General features: G+C 45.5%; 1 protein-coding gene across 2 annotated transcripts in view; it reads right to left on the bottom strand.

The window, feature by feature from the left end:
• Nucleotides 1-22,179, bottom strand: part of PSD3 (pleckstrin and Sec7 domain containing 3) — a 115,998-nt gene that overhangs the window by 64,340 nt on the left and 29,479 nt on the right. For both annotated transcript variants that reach the window (XM_036402951.2, XM_036402952.2), the window contains 3 exons: nucleotides 10,445-10,651; nucleotides 10,259-10,339; nucleotides 1,020-1,132 (listed from right to left, as the gene is read on the bottom strand). In XM_036402951.2, coding sequence (XP_036258844.1) covers nucleotides 1,020-1,132; nucleotides 10,259-10,339; nucleotides 10,445-10,651 — 401 coding nt within the window. The remainder of the gene's footprint in view (nucleotides 1-1,019; nucleotides 1,133-10,258; nucleotides 10,340-10,444; nucleotides 10,652-22,179) is intronic.

The following is a 22,179-nucleotide window of genomic DNA, read 5'->3' as shown; positions in this document are numbered from 1 at the left end:
TTAAATGCTTACTCGGGGTCCAAAGTCGCAATACTCCTCTTGCAGTCTTGACTAGAGTAAGGCAGCCACATCATCAGGCAAGTCATTGTTTCACTCTAGACATGACGCACTTGTTCTATCTGACTGCCTACAGTGTCTTGAAATAAGAAAGGCAATAGGCAGAGTACAGAGATAGCACAGGAGCAGATCCTGTCTTACTACCGACCTTCTCCCTCCCCTGCATGACAGCCAGTAAAGCTGAAGAGGTGCGAAGTGCCCAAACATTGTCTCACTGAAACAGGGGTAGGTCACAAAGCAAGGCGTAAGGAGGCGCAGCGGTACCTCCAACTGTAGCAGCTCTTTCTCACACTTTAAACTTAAAGTACAGTTAAACCGATGATTGCCTTCTTTTTCAACCTCCTCCTTCAGTGATCAGCATGTGCTGCAATCACAAGGCCACAAGGCTCTGCCAGCATGTCTGGCTGAACACAGCAGTTACGCCAACAGACAGTTTGTCCCCTTCTGCAATCCCAGTTTTCTCAGGTTTGATCTATGTGCTTGTTTGTTTCCATCATTTATTTCCAAACTGACTGAAAACATTGGCAAGGAGAAGCACTCTGACTGATGTTAGCTAGTCGAGATGAAACCATGCCAGGGTCTGGATACAGCACTCAAAATTCACCCCCACAACTGGCAAGAACTGGCATGCCTGATGCCAGTGCATGCAGATACAAGTGCTGAATGGAGCACGGAAAGTGAACAACCTCTCTTTCACGTGCCACAGGACCTATTCTTGTCCACATGAGTGTAGCTGGAGTACAAGCACCCACACACCAAAGCCAGCAAGACCAGAAACCACAAATGAGGACAAATCTGGAGGTGCCACAACTGAGGATTTATACTGAGGACCTATTTATATTGAATACCTTTCGTGCTGAGGGTTTCAGAGATAGTCTCTAAAGAGTGGCACAGTGACTACACAGCTTCATTTTCCAGGCAAACACCGTATGTGCGGAAAGACCTCAGTATCAGAAAGTTACCTTGAGAAGAAATGGCATTTGGGTTGCACTGGTAGTATCTGCTGGAGAAGTGGATTAAAACTCTCTCACGTTCCTGAGTTTCTCCAATAAGTGAAAAGGCTTTAAAGAAACTCCTAAAAGAGCAGTGGAAAAAAAAAGTGAAATTAAGGTAATAAATCTCTTTTTGCTTCACACAGTGCACAGAGCAAAGCACACATCACAGTAAGAAGTACATAAGCACACATTCAGTTCCAAGAAGCCTTTCTAGGAAATTGGGCTATCATTCTGCATGCAATTAACTCCAATATTTTAGTAAATGAAAGAAGATTTAAATTACCATCGGTCTCAGCCATTGAATATACAAAATAATAAGTAATTCCACTATTTGAAATAGCTGTTCTTACTTCTAATTTTTTTTCCTATGGGCAAGGAATTGGAACACGTATTCTTTATGCATGATAAGATAACCAGGATGTTCCCTATTCTCTTCTAATCGCCCCCATCCCTGCACCTTTTAACTTTACTTCATTAGTACTGCTTTCCAAATCAGAAAAGCTACTCCAGGTGGTGAAGTCAAGCAAGTGCACAGCACTCACAGCTAACACCGAATGTGTGGTCACTTATCAAAATGGCCAGGACCACAACAGATGGAGAGGAGTGTGACTACTTGGACCTGCAGAAAATATCTGAGCAAAAGGGCAGAAGACTTGCAACATCTTCCACTGAGCTTCAACAACAGGAGGAGTAACTTGGGCCTCCTGAGGTTCTTGCTCATGAGAGCCCAGGGTGCAGGGTTGGTGCACATCTGGGCACTCACTGGATATAGCCAGCAAGCCTGTGCAGAGAGGTGGGGAAGACACACATCTTTCACTTCTATTCTCCTACTTGACCGCACCTCCTCTTAACCACATTGCTTTCTTCCCACATAGAAAATGTATCTCACAGCCAAAGATGACCTTCTACATTCATTTATCAGGATGCTTCTAGAAAATACTGAAAACACAAAACTTCTGTGTCTGAAGTAAGAAGACATACAGAATGACGGTCTTACAGACAATTTTTAAACATCCCATTAGACGGAAACTAACACCAGATCTGAGAGGAATGGAATATATTGCTGGGACATTCACATTATCTAGTCTGGATGCACAAACTTAAATTTTTTTCTCTGTGATGTAAGGTCAGAGAAAAGCTGTACTTGCAACAATCTCACACCCACACAGAGTGTGATCTGCATGGTAATAACTTAATTTAACATGTAATGTATTGCAAATAATCCAGTTCACAAGTAGCTATAAGTGAATCTTGACAGGGTTTCTCTGTCCTTCCTACTTTGTCCTCCTGTCCTGGTTCTGGCCAGGACAGAGTTAATTTTTAATGTAAGGGCTGACGTTACTTCTGATCCTCTTGAAGGGACCTCCAGCTCATATTTACAAGAAGTGAGCAACATGTACTATTACTAGAACTACAGAGGCCCCAGCCAGGTAGAAGAAAGGGCCAATCAGATTTACTGGACCGTGTGGATCCAGTGCTGGGGCACATCAGACACCCAAGAGTGTAAGGCTTTAGCTCACACCAGCACATGATGTACTCGGATGCCACCAAGATACGTGGGGACAGAATCCATCTCTTTCTGGGGTGCCACGGGGATCCCAACAGCTGCCTGCACTGGAAGGTGGAGAGGGCATGACTGGAAATGAATGGCAAAAACACCCCACTGGGACTGGCCCAGCGGCCCTGCGCATCCTTAGCATAGGTTACCCCAAAAGAGGGTATTCCAAGGACCCAAAAAGGCATTGTTGGGATTTATGGGGTAGCTGCTCTGGAGACAGAGGAAATGAGACAGCTGAATACCTTGCCTGGTCTCTCAGAGGACCTCTCTGTTTAGGGACTGCTGAGGACTGAAGAACAACAGATACAATCACTACCACATGGCTACTGCACCATGGACAAGACTGCACCATCTGGGACTCTGTGACCCCCATCCATGAGATGATCTGTGAACTGGAGAGCCAGCCAGGGAGTGGTCAGCAAGACTTGTTAACCCTTTAACAGTCCTATATGGTGAGTGTGTAAGGCCAGGGACCAATAGAGTATCATGGCCTGAATGAAGTCGCACCGCCATTGAGTGCCACTGTGCCCAACATGCTGGGACTTCAGTATGAGCTGGAGCCGAAAGCAGTGAGGTGGTGCCACCAACAACATTGCTATCATACTCTTTTCCACTCCTTTAGCAGCAGGGTGCAGGCCTCAGTTTTTTACCTGGAGGGGTGTGACATACACCTGGAACTGACTTCCCCAAGGGTGGAAACAGAACCCCATTATTTATCCTGGACTAATCCAGACTGCACTGGAAAAGGATGTGAGGAAAAAATATACTGACAGCAAAAAAAATATACTGACAACAGCATCATGCAGGGGAACACAGCAAGAGTTTTTGATAAAGGGGTGAAGACAATCCAAATCCTCCTGAAGGCTGGTTTTGCCACATGGCGAAGTAAGATCAAGGGACCTGCCCAGAAAACTCTGTTTTTAGGAGTAAAATGGCAAGATGGAAGCCATCAGATTCCAATGGACATGGTCACTGGAACAGCAGCTATGTCCCCACAACCATCAAGAAGGAAACACAGGTTTCTGTGTTTCCTGTCAGGCACTGTGGGTTTTTGAAGGATGCGTATTTCAGATTACAGACAGATTTTAAAACCTCTCTGTCAAGTGATACCAAAGAAGAATGATTTCAAGCAAGGTCCTGAACAATAATAAGATTTTGAACAAATTAAACAGGAGATTGCTCATGCAGTAGCCAGTCAGGACACTACAAGATGTAAAAAATATGCTCCACAGTGCAGCTGGGAAGAATGGCCCTTCCGGGAATCGCTGGCAAAAGGGTACATGTGGAGATTCAACAATGACCCCTGGTGTTCTGGAGTTACAACCCCACTGAAGCAGAGATGCTGGTGACTTATGAAGGGGTCGGAGCTGTCTCAGAAATGACTGGCACCAAAACACAGCCCCTCCTGGTGTCCCAGCTGCCAGAGCTGGGCTGGATATTCAAAGAGGAAGTCCCTGCAACACATCATGCCACTGTGGAGTAACTGGATTACTCTGACCACACAGCAAGCTTCAACAGGAAACTCTAATCACCCAGGGATCTTGGAAGTCATCACTAATTGGCCTGAAGCTGAAAATTTCAGACTATCATCATCATCATCATCAGAGAAGATGACACATGCTGTGGAGGCCCCGCCATACAATCAGCTACCTACAAATGAAAAGGAATATGATCTCTTTATTGACAGTTCCTTTTGTATCACAGGGAGAAATCAAAAACAGAAAGCAGCCATAGACAGCCCTATATGATGAGTCACAGAAGCTACTGAAGGACAAGCTGGATCAAATCAGGTTGCAGAGCTGAAAGCCATCCATTTGGCTTTAGGTATCACTGAACGAGAGAAATGGCCAGCAATCTACCTCTACACTGACTCGTGGATCGTGGCAAATGCTGTGTTGGAGTGACAGGACTGACAGAAAAAGGCCAATTGGCAGTGCAGAGGGAAACCCACCTGGGCTGATGAATCTTGGCAAGAAATCGCTGCCCTGGTAGAGAAGCTGGCTGTAGAAGAACATCATGAGATGCACATGTGCCCAAGAGTCCGTCTGCTGAAGAGCATCGCAATGATGGAGAGATGGATCAGGCCACCAAGATTAAAGCGGCTTGGGTTAATCTGCACTGGCAACGTAAGAGCCAATTATTTCTGTCTCAGTGGGCTCAAGTTGCCTCGGGTTATCAGAGAAGAGACACAACATCCATGCGGGCTTGTGACCAAGGGGCAGACTTGGCCATGGACCATGCCTCTCAGTTACCATAACTGTGAAACATGCACTGTGATGGAGCAGGCCAGGAGGGTAAGGCCTCTCTGGTATAGTGGGTACAGGTGGCTGAAACACAGATATGGGGCAGCCTGGCAAACTGGTTACATCACACTGCTGCAAACCCACCAAGGCAAGTGATACAAGTGCTTACAATGGTGGAAACAACCACTGGGTGTCTGGAAATGAACCCCGTGCCTCACACCAAGGCCCAAAAGACGATCCTGGGCCTTGAGATGCAACTTCTGCAGCAACATGGCACCCCAGAAAGAGCTGAGTTGGACTAATGGGACTCATTTCAAAAGGAGCCCAACGGACACAAGGGCCAGAGAGCACAAGATTGAGTGGGTATAACACATTGCCTATTATGCACCAGCCTCTGAGAAAATTGAACAGTACAATGGACTGTTAAAAATGACAGCAATGTTGAAAGCAATGGGTAGCACCTTCTAACATGGGGATCTGCATTTAGCAAAGGCCACCTTGTTAGTTAATACAAGAGGCTCTACCAATCAAGCTGGTCCTGCCCAATCAAAATTACTATGTACTGTAGCAGGGGATGAAGACGCTGTGGTATGAAGGAGAAATGTGTTAGGGAACATGGTCAGGATTGGTCCCACCCTTCTGCAAAGGCAAATCCATTCATGGAATTGGTTTTGCTCAAGGACCTGATGGCACTTGATGGGTAATGTAGAGGGACAGGGAAGCATGAGGTGTACCCCAAGAGGATTCAATTTTGGGGTGAGAACGGTCTGTAATGTTCAATTGTACAATACTGTTTGCTGAATGGCAATGCCACTGTATGCCGTAACTACTATGGAGAATGAATATGGGCTGTTTAGATATACCAGTCATGAGCTCCTGATGCAGACTGCAACCAGGTGAAAGCAAGCAGCCCTCCTGCCTTGGAAGACATCTAGAACAGACAGAACCCACAGTCATGGACTAAATGAACTCAAAAGACATCTTGAAAGGACAGCCACTGACTATGGAAATGATACTCACGCTTGCATTTATATACACACATATACACACACACACACACACACACATATATGTAGCTGGGAAGTGTAGGGCCTGGACATGATATAGATGGTATAGCATAAGGGATGGAAAACATACTGATTCTGGCCAGGACAGTTAATTTTTGCAGTAGCCAGAAGGAGCATGCCTAGGAGCCTGATGTTATTCTGTTATTATACAACCTCAGGTACAGGCTGTGGGGGAGAGGCATCCCTTCTGGTCAGGTAAGGGGTTGGAGCAGTCAGGGTATTGCTGGTTTCCATATGGTGAGTGCAGGCATGTGAATCATTCAGCTCTCTTGTACACTCTGTTATTAATATTGTTGCTGTTACGCTTCATTTTCTTGTTTCATTTACTGTTTCCAGTAAATTGTTGTTATCTCAACCCTTGATCTTTGCCTTTTGTGCCTCCAGCTTTCCTCTCTATAGAGAGGAGGCGCCCCATAGAGAGGGGGAGGGGAGCAAATGGTGCATGTTTTGGAGTGTTTCAGTGGGAACATTAAATTGGGGAATACTGTTCCTAAATTCATAACAGCTCCTAAGGCAGATTTTGAGAAGTAGCCATCTTTCTGTCTCCTACCCCAGTCTGGGGTCTTTCCAGCAACACTCCCTGCCCATGCCAGGTACCACTGACCTACACCTTCTCCTCCTCTGCAGCATATTTACCCCCTTGGAAGCTAACTTGGAGAGGAAACTGATGAAAGAATATTGGTCAATAAACAAGACAGTTTCCTCACTCTCAGACCACAATGCAATACCAAGGGCCACAGGGATGAGTTTCTGCCCACCAGAGAACACAGAATACACTGAGCTGGAAGGCACCCAACAAGGATCATTAAGTCCAACTCCTGGCTCTGCACAGAACACCCTTAAGAATCATACCATGTGCTTCAGAGTGCTGTCCAACCACTTCCTGAACTCTGTCAGGCTTGGTGCTGTGACCACTTCCTTGGGGAGCCTGTTCCAGTGCCCAGTCACCTGCTGTGTGAAGAACTTCTCTCTAACATCCAGCTTAAGCAGCCCCTGACACAACTTTAAGCCATTCCCTCATATCCTGTCACAGGTCATCACAGAGAAGAGATCAGTGCAAGCCCCACCTCTTCAACTTGTGAGAAAGTTGTAGACTGCAATAAGGTCTCCCTTCAGTCTCCTCCAGGCTGAACAAACCAAGGAACCTCAGCCACTTCTTTGGCTTTCCCTCCAGGCCCTTCACCATCTTTGTAGCCCTTTTCTGGATACCTTCTGGTAGCTTCGTATCTTTCCTATATTGAAGGGACCAGAACTGCCCCCAGCACTCGAGGTGAGGCTGCCTCAGTGCAGAACAGAGTGGGACAATCCCCTCTCTTGCCTGGCTGCTGATGCTGTGCCTGATGCACCCCAGGCAGAGCTGGCCCTCCTGGCTGCCAGGCACTGCTCACTCATATTCAACTTGCCCTCCATAAGGACTCCCTAGTCCTTTTCCCCTGTGCTGCTCTCCAGCACCTCATTTCCCAGTCTATCCCAGGTGCAGAATCCAGCACTTGCCCTTGTTAAATTTCACACAGTTCATAGTTCCCCAGACCTATTGTTCATCAAAGTCTCCCTGCAGGACCTCTCTTCCTCTGAGGGAGTCAATGTCTCCTCCCAGTTTAGTATCATCAATCTTACCTATTATATGTTCAAGTCCTGTGTCCAGGTCATTTATGAAGATGTTGAAGAGCACAGGGCTAAGGATGAAGCCCTGTGGAACCCCACTAGTGACAGGTCACACCAGTCTGATGTCACCCCATTCACTGCAGCCCTTTGTGCCTGACCCATGAGCCAGCTGCTCACCCATCACATGATGTGTTTATCCAGCTGTGGGCTGGACATTTTCTCCAGAAGGGTCTCAGAGAGACAGTATCAAAAGCTTTACAGAAATCCAAAAAGATCACATCAACTGGCTTCCCTCAATCACCTAAGTGGGTCATCTTGTCTTAAAAGGAAATTTGGTTGGATAAGCAGGACTTTTTCCTCATGAAGTTGTGATGGTTGTGACCAATCACTGAATTGTCTTTCAAGGATTTTTCAATACCTCCTAGAATAATTTTCTGCATTATTTTACCAATACAATTGGTCCCTCAATACACTGAACTGAGACTGACAGGCCTATAGTTTCCAGGGTCAACCTTCTTGCCCCTTCTTGAAAGTTAGACAGTTTCCAGTCAACTGGGATCTCTTCAGATGCCCAAGACCATTCCAAAATCATTAAGAGAGACCTCACAATGACATCAACCAGTTCTTTAAGTATTTCTGGATAAATCCCATGTGGCCCCATAGACTCATGAGGATCCAGATGGAGCAACAGATCCCACACAAGTTCAGGATCAGGTGGGAGTTTATCATTCTCACAGCCATGGTCCCTCAATACACTGAGCGATTCTGCATTGCCTTTCTCTATTGACTCATTCTAAAAAAATCTTTTTGTTGTCCCACACAAGTACTGGCAATGTTCAACTCCAGCTGAACTTTGTCAGCTGGAATTTTCTCTCTACAGTGGTGAGCAGCAAATTTGTATTCTTCCCACATCACCTGACCCTTCTCCCATTGGATGAACACCTTCATTTTTTTAGGTCCAGAAGATCCCTGGTCATTCAAGTTAGCCTTCTGCCTTGTCTGGATTTGCCTGCCCCTGTGCCCTTAGGAGGTGGTGACCAGTACTGATGGATCCCAGCATCTTCAGAAGCATTTTCCCATGGAACCTTACTTACTAGTTCCCTGAGCAGCCTTAAGGCTGCTCTCCCCATGTCCAGGGTTGGACTCCAGAATGCACACTGAGAGGAGCCAGAGCAGCACCACATTCCCTCCTGTCATCCTGCAGAGACTGCAAGAGATGTACTCAGGAGGTGCATGGGCAGCACGAATCCAGGGAGTGGACAGTGAAGGAACAACCTTTCCCAGGTCTCAGACCTGTCACTGATGCTGCAAAATGCCCTCCCATAGCTGGGAGGTAGCACAGATCACAGCAGCTGTCCCCAAAATGCTCAATAAACCACAGCTTGTCAATGAGCCAGCAACAAAGCACTGTTTCCTCTCACTCTGCCAAGCATGAGGTAGCATGCCTCAGTTTCCTCAGGCTTTGGAACAATTCTTTTTCCCCAGCTGCTGCGGCGTGCATAGGGCATGTAGGTGGCAATTACTGTAGCTACTCTTGAAACCTCAACAACCCCTTGACTTGTTTAAGTCCTACATGAGCCTGGGCACATTTTAGAGAAAGTCCTAACTACTAATATTAACAGGAGATCTACAGGGAGCAGAGGCTTCCTAAATATGTGCCACAAAGCAATTATGTGTTGGATTTCACACTTTAAAAGAAGGGTATATTTAGCATCACGCTTCAGGGGTGCTGAAACCTGGAACAGAGCAACAGACCTCCCACTGCCCAGCAGCTCCCACCCCACACTGAGCGGGTGCTCCAGCTTGGCTCCACTCCCCCTGCCTCAGGACCAGGCGGTTCATGTTTGTGCAGACATGTTCCATTTCCACTGCCTTCAGCAGGCAGGACTTGGTGGGTGCCTTTGATCTGCTATGGTCTCATGGCATCAGATCCCCAGAAATGCATTTGCAAAGGGGCTAAGAAGTGTGTGCACATCTTCTAGATTTTCATTAGAAAAAAAATTCCCCCTGAAGTAACCTCAGTCAAATGAGTTAAACTCATTTAAATCCCCTTAAACACCAGAACACCAGCAACTGGTCTAACAGGCCACTGCTACATAAACTTGGTGGTTTGACTTCTGAAAAAAACCACTGAAAATAAAAATTGTTGAGGTCTGATTCGAGTGCAAAAAGCAAAGAAAATGGAAGGGCTGAGTCTTCAAATACCCATGCCAACAGTTACCAAACTCACTACAGCTTTTTCCACATAGAAGCTTTTGCTGTTCTGCACATTCCTGGATTCCTCAGGGAGACACAGAGAGGGGTGCTGCCAAACCACACCAAACCCTGGTCTTAGTGCACTGCAACAAAGCGGGGTAAGCTTCAAAAGGCATCAGCCAGAGAGTCTGTGCAGATCAGCTGCAAGCAACACTGTAATTCTTCACTAGCATCTGGCAGACTACAAGTCCCCTGTTTTGCCAGTGACTGGACACTTTTCTCCAGCATCTCAAGGACCATCCCTAGACAGGTCCACCCAAATATTTCCCCCTCTATGTGGCCACCACTACAGTAGCGCTAGAGTAGGGTAGCACACAAAGCCAAACAGAAGAGGAAAGCTCTGCCCCCAAAATACATCACAGTCCTCTCTTCATCTTCTTACATACCAAAAGGACAACCATGTAAACCATGCAGGACAACACTGCAAACAGCACTGTTACTAAAATAAGAATATGAAGTCCATAAATGGAACTGTACCTGAGTGAACAGTCCAGCGTCATGCCTGTGAAGTCAAAAAATTTAAGATATTCTTCAGCCACAAGCTTGCTGAATTCATTGCTAAAGAAAAGTGAAGAAAATATGTAAAGTTTATCATTCAAGAGTGAACCCCTCCAGAACCATCAATAAGAATGTGGCTAAGCATGTACTCATATCAGCACATACTTTTTACCCAAATGTTTTGCCACATCAGAGCGTTTGAATCTGTCCAGATGGTAGAGGCGCTTAGCCAGGCGCCTGGCTGCTTCCAAATTGCTGCGGCTGCCATTGCTGAGGTCGTGGACAAGGGCTCCAGTGGCATCTTTCTCCTGAAGTTCGCTGCTCCCCATGGCTGCACTGGAGTCTAACACCACATTCTGTAGGTCAAGATTGCTGTGAGATTAAAAGAATATGGAAAGAAGAAAAATAAGATAACATTAGAGTTTATTTTTAGAACAGCGGGCAATTAACTGCACAGAGGGAAGATGACACAATGTAACAAAATCCCCTTAATTGAAGAAGCAGTGTCGAACAGGGACATTTACTGAGCAGTCAGCAAAAGTTAAGGGCTTTTAACAAACAGCCAAATAGTCCAAACAATATGGACTTTCCTTCTGACTGTGCTAAGTATCCTCAACTTGGGCTCACTTCAGAGAGAGCTCTATGCTATTATCAGCCTACAACTGCAACTGCACCAATGCTTCTTGCATTAGTATTTTTTAACACAATTGCCTGCTTGGCTTGAAGAGGCCTCTTTAAAAGCAGGAAATTAACCATTTTCCAGGAGAAATGTAGTGATTAAGCTAGGATGATCAGTTACCCCAAGGTGAGTACTTGGAGTAAAGGAACAAGTCCCTTCCTCATTCTTCCCTAGTTGTCCTGGAAACAACGCAATTCCTTAAATCTAAAATAATATCACCAGAACTCTCAGTGGCTTCTGTGTCACCCATGAGCAGTGGACATCCCATGGGAAGGCACTGCTAGAAAAAGCAGGACTCAGAGCAAGGAAACCAGTTTGGATTATGAGAGACACAAACCACCCATGCCAGCCTGGTGAACTCCTTGCTTCTCTCCTGCTCCCTCATGGTGGCAACTATTTCCCTCAGCAGCTGCTCAAAGTCAAAATGTTCAGCATGGCAATCCCAGGGCACTTCAGATAAATCATGCACTTACAGATTCCTCCCACCTCTAGTACAATAGGAGAGCTCTGGCTGAGCTGTGTGCCTGCTTTGCTTCTCCCATGAAAGAGGCAAGAGCCCGCCACATCAAAAAGCACACCCTCACATACACACCCCTGCACAAAGGCAGACTTTGAACTTCAGAAGAGCTTTTCTCTGATACTGGTATGAAAATTTTTGCAAAATCTCAGCTCTGTGTATGTGTGTGCACATTTGACAGCATTTCTATTTTTATTTCTACATTTTTATACTATATAGAAATTCTTTTTACTAAAATGCCATTTACACAGAGATAATGAATGATCAGCAAGGGTCATGCACAGGACAGATATAACTGGAATGAGTTAAAGATGACTTTGTACACACAGCACTTTAAACAACATACCACAGCTTCACATACCACAGTAATTTTCAGACTTGACAAGCCATGGTTAAAACAACTGATCTCTGTGTTCCTGTAACAATTGTCTAGCCATTTACACAAATGTCTGCTAGCCACTCATTAACTCCTCAAAGATGAGACTTCATAAAAGGTGAGTTTAAAAGAAAAAAAATTAGGTATTCTGCATGCCACAAATCATCACCTACTTCCTTATCTCACTTCTCACGCATGGTTTAAGAGAAGGACATGTACAGAACGGAGATTTGCCCATTTTACCTCCGTTTCCATCCTTTCAGTACTTCTACAACATCAGAAATATCACACATTCACCCTGTGGGTACAAATTCTTTATCAAGTATCTGGGGAAAACAGAAACCTAACCAGTTCCTGCAAGAACTGGGGATTTGCAATTATTTTAGTGTAAATAAAATGGTGCTATAAGGGAGTCAGTCTCAACGCTTAGTAGGAAATAAATACTGTAAATACAATTCCAACAACACTGGCCATCAGTTATCCTAGGAAGGAAAAAAAAGCACCTCCTGACATCATTGTTGTGGAAAATGCCTCCTTGGCCCTATCGAAAGCCACTAGCAAATGTCTGAAATTCTCTGAATTTGGCCTATACCAAACTTGTGAACAAAGCAAATGACAGAGTATCCTGATACAAGCCCAGAGCAACACTTTGTCCATTCAAATCAGGGATGACTCATTCCAACCTCCCATCTCTAACAACTGACAACAGCAAGGCATACCCAGGTGAGGTAACAAATCTGCAGTCTTTAATGTAAAAATGCTGCTTCAAAAGCCATGCCAATTCACAGAGCCTCACCTCACTATGTATCACAGTCCTCTTTCACCACTGCTCTTTATTAAAGGTAGTATTTATAGCACTGAAAGATGGCCAAAGCTGACAAGAAACATCTGTACCCTGCTAGCAACTAGTGCCCTACGAGATTCAACATTACCACAAACCACCAAAAGTTTAGAAAGAAAGGAAGTGCCAGCATCTGCCACTTAGTGAAATTAACAGTACAGCAGCTCCCAGCTTCTGCTTTGCCTCTAGGAACCATGCCTGGGATGTGAAGGAGGAACACCCAACAAGAGGGAGGGTGTGCTCTTTCCCCTGTTTGCCAAAACTAGTCAACAGGGCTGCATAAGAAAAACTATCTTCCAACTTCTCCATTCTAAAGCTCCACACTGACTGAGAGTGCCCATACGTGCATTGAAGAATAAGGGATACTTCCTTCTGCAATTCCAGTAGTTAATGCTGACAGTTGATTAAATTAGTACAAAGAGGGGCTAAGTAAGTACTTTTTGTACCTAGTGCAAGAAGTAAGTACTAAGCTGAGTACTTTTTGTACTCACAAAGTACAAGTACAAAAAGGCTGTCAAATACAGGTTGTCTGTAACATAAGTCTTTTGTTCAGGGGAAATGACAGATTCTTAGCAGTAAAGTGAGACTTCAGTTCTCAAGTGGCTTTAGGTAGGTAGTTTCAAGACTCAGTACTCATGTCACTGAGGACTTAGGAAATGCGGATGACCTGTTCATGACTACAGTGCAAGCTGCTTCCAGAGCAGGATATTTTAGCAGAGTACAATTGGTATTACTCAGGAAAAGGCTGACGTCTCTTCTTACTTTCAGCGCTTTCCAGGTCCATCATTTTCCCTTCTTACCTCAGTTTACTAATCTGCTGAACTCAATAATGTAATGTTTGCCTCCCTCTGTAAAGTGCTTATAACGAATTCTAATCAAGAGCTAAGAGCAACCAAGGCTGAAAATAGGTCTCTCTTCTGCAGTCTACAGTTTCTATACATAAGAATCCACAGCAGCATTACCATCAAAACAGTGCCAAGAAACAGCTTTGTGATGCAAATCAAGACTGGACATGGATTTCTCATGCAGCTTTATTCTTTATCACATAAAAATAAGAAACCTCCACTGAGAAACACAGGCTGAAAAATGCAATAGATTCTATTCCCCCTAATCCTAGATTCAAGGCTAAAAGGGATTGTAATGATGTTGCTGGTAATTGCCTGTCCAGCAATGGCTGCTGATTTTTATCTAGAGACACTTACACTAATCTCTGCTATCAGAAAACACAGAAAACAGAAGCTACAAAAAAACTCCAGACCTCTCTAGTATCACAGCACATGAGCTTTGGCCAGAAACTAGGATTATAGACCGTGGTATTTCTGTCCCCAGCAATGCACTTCTGATGCATCCTTTCTCCTTCTGTCAAAGCATCCTCACACCCACACGGAACGCACAGAGGCTGTGACCACCATATCCAGCAGAAATTACAGGAATTCGATAAGCAGTGCTGTGGTAAGTGCAATACTTTCTAACAGCTCTCCAAGCTGTAGACTCTAAGCTGTGCCAGGCTTTCCAGCTTTCCTGCAATACACTGTAACTGCTAGGCATTTCATACTGTTTTCTTCACTTATTCCATTATACACCAGTTCTACAGTGATTTAGCTCCCAATGCCAAACTATCTCAATCTTGCCATGCTCAGAACTCAGCACACTTGATCTGTTTGTGAATATTCTAGATTCATTTACTGCCCGCCTCTCCCATTCCAGGTCCCATCAAAACTGAAACTATACACAGTAATGTTTGACTGACGAATGGCTGCAATTTCCAGAAAAAACACAGCAAGACCAGTAACATAATGATAATGATACAGGCACCTCATATCTCAGTGGTCCACCCTCCCAGACAACTAAGCTTCAGGAGGAAACCCAGTCTGAGTGTGAGTTTATGATGCCTTAAACCTTGGTATGCTCTTCATTTTGTAGCAAATCCATGGAGAAAAAAATCTTTGCTTCATCCCAAGGAAGAAACACCTATTAGCATTTTCCTTTAAAGAGTAAAGGCACTGAGCAATTGGCCCAGCTGCTAACAAAGAAGTGATGTTCAGAGTTGACACTGAGTGGCAGGGTGTGACAATTCAGCCTAAGTGCTGTCCTCATTACAGCCACTCCAGTGATCCCAGCTTGCCACTGCCTTTCACTTTTACCAGACTGATGCACACCATATGCTCTGTGGCACATGGACTCCCCTGGATGCATGTGTTTCTTCCCCAAGGAACACTAATTCATCTGGCATACATGTCTGGAGGGAGTGCACTGGTTGTACCAATTGCAGGGGAGCTTGGATTAAAACAGGGCTGGAGCCTTCACAGACTTTTTGGAAATAGAGCAGGAGGGAACAGGAGGAAAACCAACTCTTTCTCTCAAACAAATGTGCATACCTTTAACATCAGCTTTACTCCAAGACAAGCTGTGTCAGGGATTTGCCAGCAAAACACATCAGAGCAAAATGCAGCAATGATTAAAAGTAAGGAAGGGTGGAGAGACATTCTGGCATACTAAAGCTAGGGCCAGAACCAATGTTATTTTCACGGGGTACGGTGTCCACTGGGGAGCCACGCTGAAGCTGATAATCACCCACTGCAGGACAGTGTTGGCCCTGTTGTTTTAAATGCTTTCACTCCAAGCCTTCTCCTCCTGGTTCTGAAACAGGACAGCATTCCATCCATAACCATCAACTCTGTCCATGAAAAGCATGCTCTAATACTAGTTCAACAGGCTCTCAGAAGGGACAAATCAGAAACAGTCAGGTGCCTGCGCCCACTCCTCCGCTCCACCCTCTATGTCCTGCCCTGTGGAAATAAATTCCTGGTCTGCAACCCTTTGGAGAGATGTGGCTGTTCAGTGAATGATAGATATCCTTTCACATTTCAGAGCAGACCAGATATAACCAGTGGTACAGTCTGCACTTGTTTAAAAGGACCTGTAAAGCTGTGCTTGAACAGCCCAGCTCTGAAAGGAGCAGGCCCACTGAAGAAAGTGAAGAAATCCCAGTACCAGTGGGACGTGATGACTCAGTTCCTGCTACAAATGACCCGACCACACAAACGGGCAGGGAACTGCTGTGCTGCAGTTTTGCTCCAGCTCCAAACCAGCTTCTTCAGGGCCAAGAGAGAGTGAGCACAAAAGCACTTCAAGCAATGATCTACCTTGCCAGTTACCTTCAGCTCCAGGGCTCATCCAAGATAGGTCATAGGAAGGAGAGAAAAATAATAAAAAAATAAAAATAATGCCCTTTCCTAGCAGATGACTCAGTGTGCTATTTTACTCCAAATGGTTTAATCAGCTTTGAAGTCCTACGTATGGATTTTCTTCAAAGACATGCTTTGAAGTAGATCCCTCTTTGAGGACTGACACAGCTGCACTTTGCTGCAACTCAATTCAGTGGGTGTCTCACAAGCACAGCATCAGCCAGGACATACAAAGCGAGGAAGATGTCCATAAGCCAGAGTAACCACCAAGCATCTATTAAAAAGTACCTCAACCTTGTCACATCACAGGGAGAGGAGCAAAGTTAAAAGTAACAATCCCTGTAATCCCCTATTGGTTATCAATAAAATACATATGCAAAGTCAATTTCACAGGCTGAAGTGCATGCTGCTGCTCAAAAATAACCTCTTCTTTCCTGTAATAATTTGTCTGTTTCTTTCATTAAAATAATTCCTACTGATTGTAAAAAAGGGAGCTAGCAGCTAAAGCATTCAGAAAACACCATTTCTGTAGGCTTGTGTACAGCAAATGCAATTGTCATTACAAGATCACAGCATTAGAACAAGAAGTCCACCACATGCAGGGACAAGATTGCAGCCCTTCCAAGAGACAGCACGTACTTTATTACACAGACATGCTGGCCCACTGCCACCTGAAGTACAAATGTCTTGCTAAAAATACTTCAGGTTTGATTCCATTCTGACCTTAGGCTTCATACATCGCTATGGCAAGGGTCAGTGCTTGCAAAGGGACACTCACCACATTAACGTCACCATGCCTAGAAAGTGAAAAACTGGTCCTCTCCACAGGGGGTATCCAAAGGCTCCTCCCTGCAGTGGATATTTCTGACATGCATAGACACATAGACTGGTCTCTTGAAAGCATTAGGATTCTCCCATACGCAGAATCTGATCCACCTGCCCCAACAAAAATAAAAACCAGACCCAACAAATGCACTGCATACCTATGACCTTGCTGAGAAAACACTCAGTCCCTACATGTTTCGGGAACCCTCAGGCTCTCCCGTCAGAGCCCACCTACTCCAGGTATCAAGAGCCACCAACCCTGTGTTCAGCACCCACATAACCCTCCTTCCCTACAATGCTCCTGGCTGGGTCCTCCAGGATAGGACCAAGACTGGGAAGATATCAGAGGACTTTCCCCCCCACCCCCATGCTTGGGCTTGGTTTAACTGTTGGGAGACTGGCTCAGGAAAAGCATATTAACCAGGGAGCTGGTCCAGCTGGTCCTCCCTGGCAGGGAGCAAAACAGACGCATAAAAATACATGTTTTTACACCTTTCAGTTCAGGCTTCCCTGCAAATGTGCAGATGAAGCACTTGAGCACTGGCACTAGTATCACACAGGAGCTTTATACTGAAACCATGCAGCAAAATGAAACACCTGTCCTCAAAAAGAACAGTGAATAAAGAAAAAAACAACAAAGAAAAAACCACTAACCAACCCACAGCTCACCCAGCTGTGTTAGCAGGGAGTCCGCATGCTCTGTGTGCCCTGTTCTTCTCCACCACTGCTCCAGCATCACATCCAAAGACATGCATGCCTCCCTATGCCGTCCTACCAGCTGCCAGGCTCTGTCTCTCCCTATCCCAGCACACACACACAGGAAGAAGAGACTTAACTAGCAATAATGTGGAGAGGGTCTTGACTAGCAGCCAGTCGTGGCTAATAGATGAGATGGCAAGGCTGCACTTGGCTAATAGATGAGATGGTTCAGAGCTGGCAGAGACGCCTCGGTTTTGGTGAATCAAGCCTTCCTGACCTAAATGGCTTTGACTTTAATGGAGATGTGCCAACAGATGCCAGCTTAAAGGCTGAGCTGCTGACAGCTCTATACTGAGGCACTTTGTGTAGCAAACTGATCAGCTGCTCCACTTTGGTTTTTTCTTTTTCTCTTCTGTCTCTGTCAGCTCCTGGATTTTTGTTGTGTTTGTTTTATTTTCAGAGGAGGCTGGGAACTGAAGAGGCGAAAAGTCAGCAGCCCTTTTTTTCCATAAAACAACAGTTTATTTAGGAACTAGAAGCAGCTTTACAAACTCTCACTAAACTACTGCTCCAAGGACCTCATTAGCCAGAGTAAAGGCAAACTCTGTAAAGTGTATCTCCAGAGCCTTGATAAAGTGATGACACTTTTCTGGAGGGAATAGCAAGGTGAACAGTGTAGCACAACATTTTAGAAGTTACTAGGCTGTGAAATAACAAGGCAAATCCTCAGCTATCAAAATGTCAGTGGTGACAGAAATTTACCCTATGAACTGTGCCACTTCATCTTTACCTGGATTCAACGTACACATGTACCAGCATATTGTGGTTAGCAGCGGCCCAACAACTCACAGACGCATTAGCCCATGTGGCTAATGTAGAGCCCAGCAAATGAGCTCCAATGCTTGTTTGCTTGCTCACCAGCTGCAGATGCATTTGATGCATTTGCTTTTCTAGGACAATTACCAACACCATCCCTCTGAATAACTTTCCTTATGCTGGGCATATGGTTGGCAGCAAATACAAAGTACCATGTTCTCACTGACCTATGTCTCCTTGATTCCAGATTCTGCCATGAGCTGAGGCATGTCTGAAGGTGAAAAAACATCCACTCGCAAAAAACAGGGATCTCAGCAGATTTCACACTAAATGAAAAAATTCAACTGGGTCTCAAAGTGAATCTTCAAAGTGAAAAAAATTCTACTACACCTCCATCAGAAAGACTAATAAAATGAATGTATAAAGGTTACATATTAATTTCCAAGTACTGAGTCTTGTAACCACATGGAAAAATCAAATACAATCTACTTTGGACAAAAATACCAGTGTAGAAACTGGAAACCAAAATTTTAACTGGCATGCAGTTATTCATAAACTGGGAAGAGACTTAGAGAATTGACTCAGAGAGAGGAATCAAAACTGAATTTATTTGTCAACAAAGTTTATTGTCTTAAAGAAGGAATAAGCAGGGTGCCAAGTAAGAAACTGCTGGAAATTACCTATACACAGAAGAAAAATATCCACCATGGGAACTACTACAAGAGGCCCCAACAATTAAAAGTAACCTGGTACCCATGAATTTCAGGCTACATTCTTGTGATTTTATTTTGAGAATTGCCAGATTGCTTTAGGGAGTTTGTTTTCTTCCCCTCTTGAATACATATGCAACTAAATTTGTGTTTGCATCTCTAGGAAAAAAAAAATAACAGGACTTGCAGAATTTGCTGAACACCAGCAGTTTTTTGAAGATTATGGCAGGTGGCAAATATTTAGCATTTTTGAGGATTAGGAGTTGCAATACAGACTTTTTATTTTCTCTCTGGATTTACAAAAAATCTTGGGTAATGTCCTGCCAACAGAAACAATACTTCCCAGGATAACAGGAAAAGGCACTTATGGCAGGGAAAAAAATGCCCTAAGTTTTTTGTTGTTGTTTTGTGAGTTTTTAAAAATTTATTCTGACTCTAGACTACAAAGGGAGAGGGAATGGAAAACCTGCTGTTAAATGTGCAGTATAAGAAAACACTAAAAAGAAGTCTAGTCCATAAAGTCTGGAAGTATAGAGATCATCATAGACATAATTTTACACTTCGCATTTAGTCACACAGATGCTTTTTCTGGTATACATAGAAAAAATAACTCCTTTTCCCCTCAGGTATATCCTACTGCTTTGGAAAGTAAGATATACTTATTTTACCCACTCTTTATCCAAGTCACCCCACTCTGACTTAGATCACCAATTTCAATCAATTTGCAAATGATTACACCTAGTCCAGGCAACGCAAATTCAGGCTCAGTGACATGGCAGCAGCTTGCAAACAGTTTTCCTTACTGCCTCTAAAAGACTTAACTCCCAGATAAGAAGGCTGAGCCTTGATGGCCTTAACACAGCCCACTGGCATGGGAAGGGAGGAGTACAGCACCTGGAGCATGGGTGTGGCAGCGACTGCATGCCTCTGTAAGGATAACAGAAAGACAAGGGCACCAAACACGCTCCAAATGCAACGTCCTTTTTTAAATTACAAAGCTTCATTACACTGGCAGCCAGCGGCTCAGCCTATTTCATGAGGATCCCATGGTGCTCACATACACAGCAAGGCTGTCGCTCAGCTCTGAAACCTCACACACTACCCCTCCTCCCTCTGTTCTCCGACCCCCTCCTGTGGAAATTCAAGGCTACTTCAGCTGCAGAATTTTTTTTTCCCCTCAGTGGGTTAATCACTACAAAACGACAGAATATTCTGAGTTGGAAGGGACACAAAAGGATCATCGACTCCAACTGTTAAGTGAACAGCCCACACAGAGATCAAACCCGCAACTTTGGCATTATTAGCACCATGCTCTAACCAACTGAGCTTATCTCAAAGAACTGAAAAAGAATAAACTCCACCCCAAAGACATGAAGTGTCCCAAAAGAAGGCAAGTTGCACACCCTTCTCCCTCAACCATCCCTCCTCCACTGGCCAGGCACAAAGGGCACATAAGCTATGCCAGGAAAGGGCTACTTGCAAAAGTAAGCCTGCCTGCTGTGCAGGAAGACCCAGAGGCTGCTGACATCCCCCTACCCTAAGGAAGCATGGCAGGTGGCTGTCAAAGCAGGCAGGTCCATCATACAGTTCTTGCCAAGACTTACTGTGTTTAACCACGGCCAGCAGCTGACAAGGAGGACAGCAGGAATGAAATCTTCAGACACCTAGGAGCTCATAGGATCTTGTAGCCTGCAAGCCTCTAATAATTTTTTTTCCTCTTTTTTTTTTTCAGTTCGAAGGCATGTGACCGGCCCTCACATACCAGAGTTGACCCCTCCCAAAGCCAGCAATTTCCTAAGAGCAGAGAAGGATGTTACCCTCCCGCTAATTCATTAGGAGGCCAGGCCATTCTTTATCCTTATGCATCAAAAGCTCACTCCCTGCGTGAGGTATGCTCTGGATCCCTCCGGACAGGGGCAGAAGGGGCTATGGTGCTCAGCTACTTAACAGGAGAGCATGACCACGGGAGCCCCGGCTCCTCTTTTCCCAGTTGGCACACGGCTTTCAGTTTCCAGGTGAAAAACCACCAGCTCTTTGCTCTCAAGTCGGCCATCCCCTTGTGCTCTGGGCCAGGACTGCTCGTGTTTCACACTGCTTCCCCAGTTAACTAGCGCTGGTACTTGGAAGCATGCTCCCTCCCAGACTTTTTTTATATCGCCGAAATACCACGGCACAAGGCACTGCTGAGATTTTGGTTTCGGTTTTTTGCTCGCTCGGGTTGGCAGTACAGTTTCCGGAAAAGGCGAGGGGTCTCATGCTCCATGCTGTCCCGCACTGCCACACTACCCTGCTCCCAAATCCCCCGCACCCGAAACCCGCCCCGCTTCCCTTTTCACTTGCCAGTATCCACATGCCGAGGCCCCACAGCAACCCCCACCCCTCTGGGAGGGGCTTCTCCCGCCGCTCTCCTCCAGGCGGGGGGCGGCGGGAGCGGGGAGCCCCGACCGGGCAAAGCGCCGGGAGCACCCCGGCGGCACCGCGCGGGGCCGGGCACGGCGGGCGGAGGGCTTGCCTCCCCCCACCCTCCTCCTCCGGGAGGGCTGGACCACTGCGGAGGGTGCCCCCGCTCCTCTGCAGTGCCAGGCAGGCACTACGCGTGAGGAACGGCAGCCCCAAGCACAACCGCAGGCTCATGGCACTGTAGGAAACGAGAGCTTCAGCATCAGGCACAGAGGCACCATACAGGCATCGCACAGGCAGACTTAGGTAAACCTAAATCTCGGATCTCAGGCAACACAACCGCGCGCGTTGAAACTCCCTGAGCCGCCAGGGCTTAGGAGAGGAGGCTATTTCTGGTTCACCTGAGCATCACCATGACACACCGCCTTGACCCCTCTGCGATAAACCTCCCGCTGTCCCCAGCACGCACACACTGCTTCTCACCCATGAGCTTTTAACACCGTGATTCCCCACTGGCTACAACAAAGTAGTACTCACGACCCGTCAGTCGCCTGTCAGTCACCACACAACATACGCGCCTGGTGCAATACAACATGATATTGGAATACCGAAGGAGGAAGAGTGGTGTTAGCTGTGAGATTACTGTTGGGAGGATTACTCGGTTGGGCATACTCGTGGCTAGCTATCTTGCCGTGGTGACATTCTCTACTGGCACGTACCTTAGGTGAACCCTTGAGACTTATTCCTAAACAAACTAGGAACACTCTTTTTTTTCTTCTCTGTTTTTTTTTTTTAATTGAGGAAAAAAGTATTTTAAACATCTACTGCTAGTTTATCAGTATGGCTGCA

This window comes from Molothrus ater, chromosome Z (genome assembly GCF_012460135.2).
Source record: "Molothrus ater isolate BHLD 08-10-18 breed brown headed cowbird chromosome Z, BPBGC_Mater_1.1, whole genome shotgun sequence".
Taxonomy (NCBI): domain Eukaryota; kingdom Metazoa; phylum Chordata; class Aves; order Passeriformes; family Icteridae; genus Molothrus; species Molothrus ater.
Note: the sequence above shows the minus strand (reverse complement) of the source record. Positions and strands in the feature narration are given on the sequence as shown.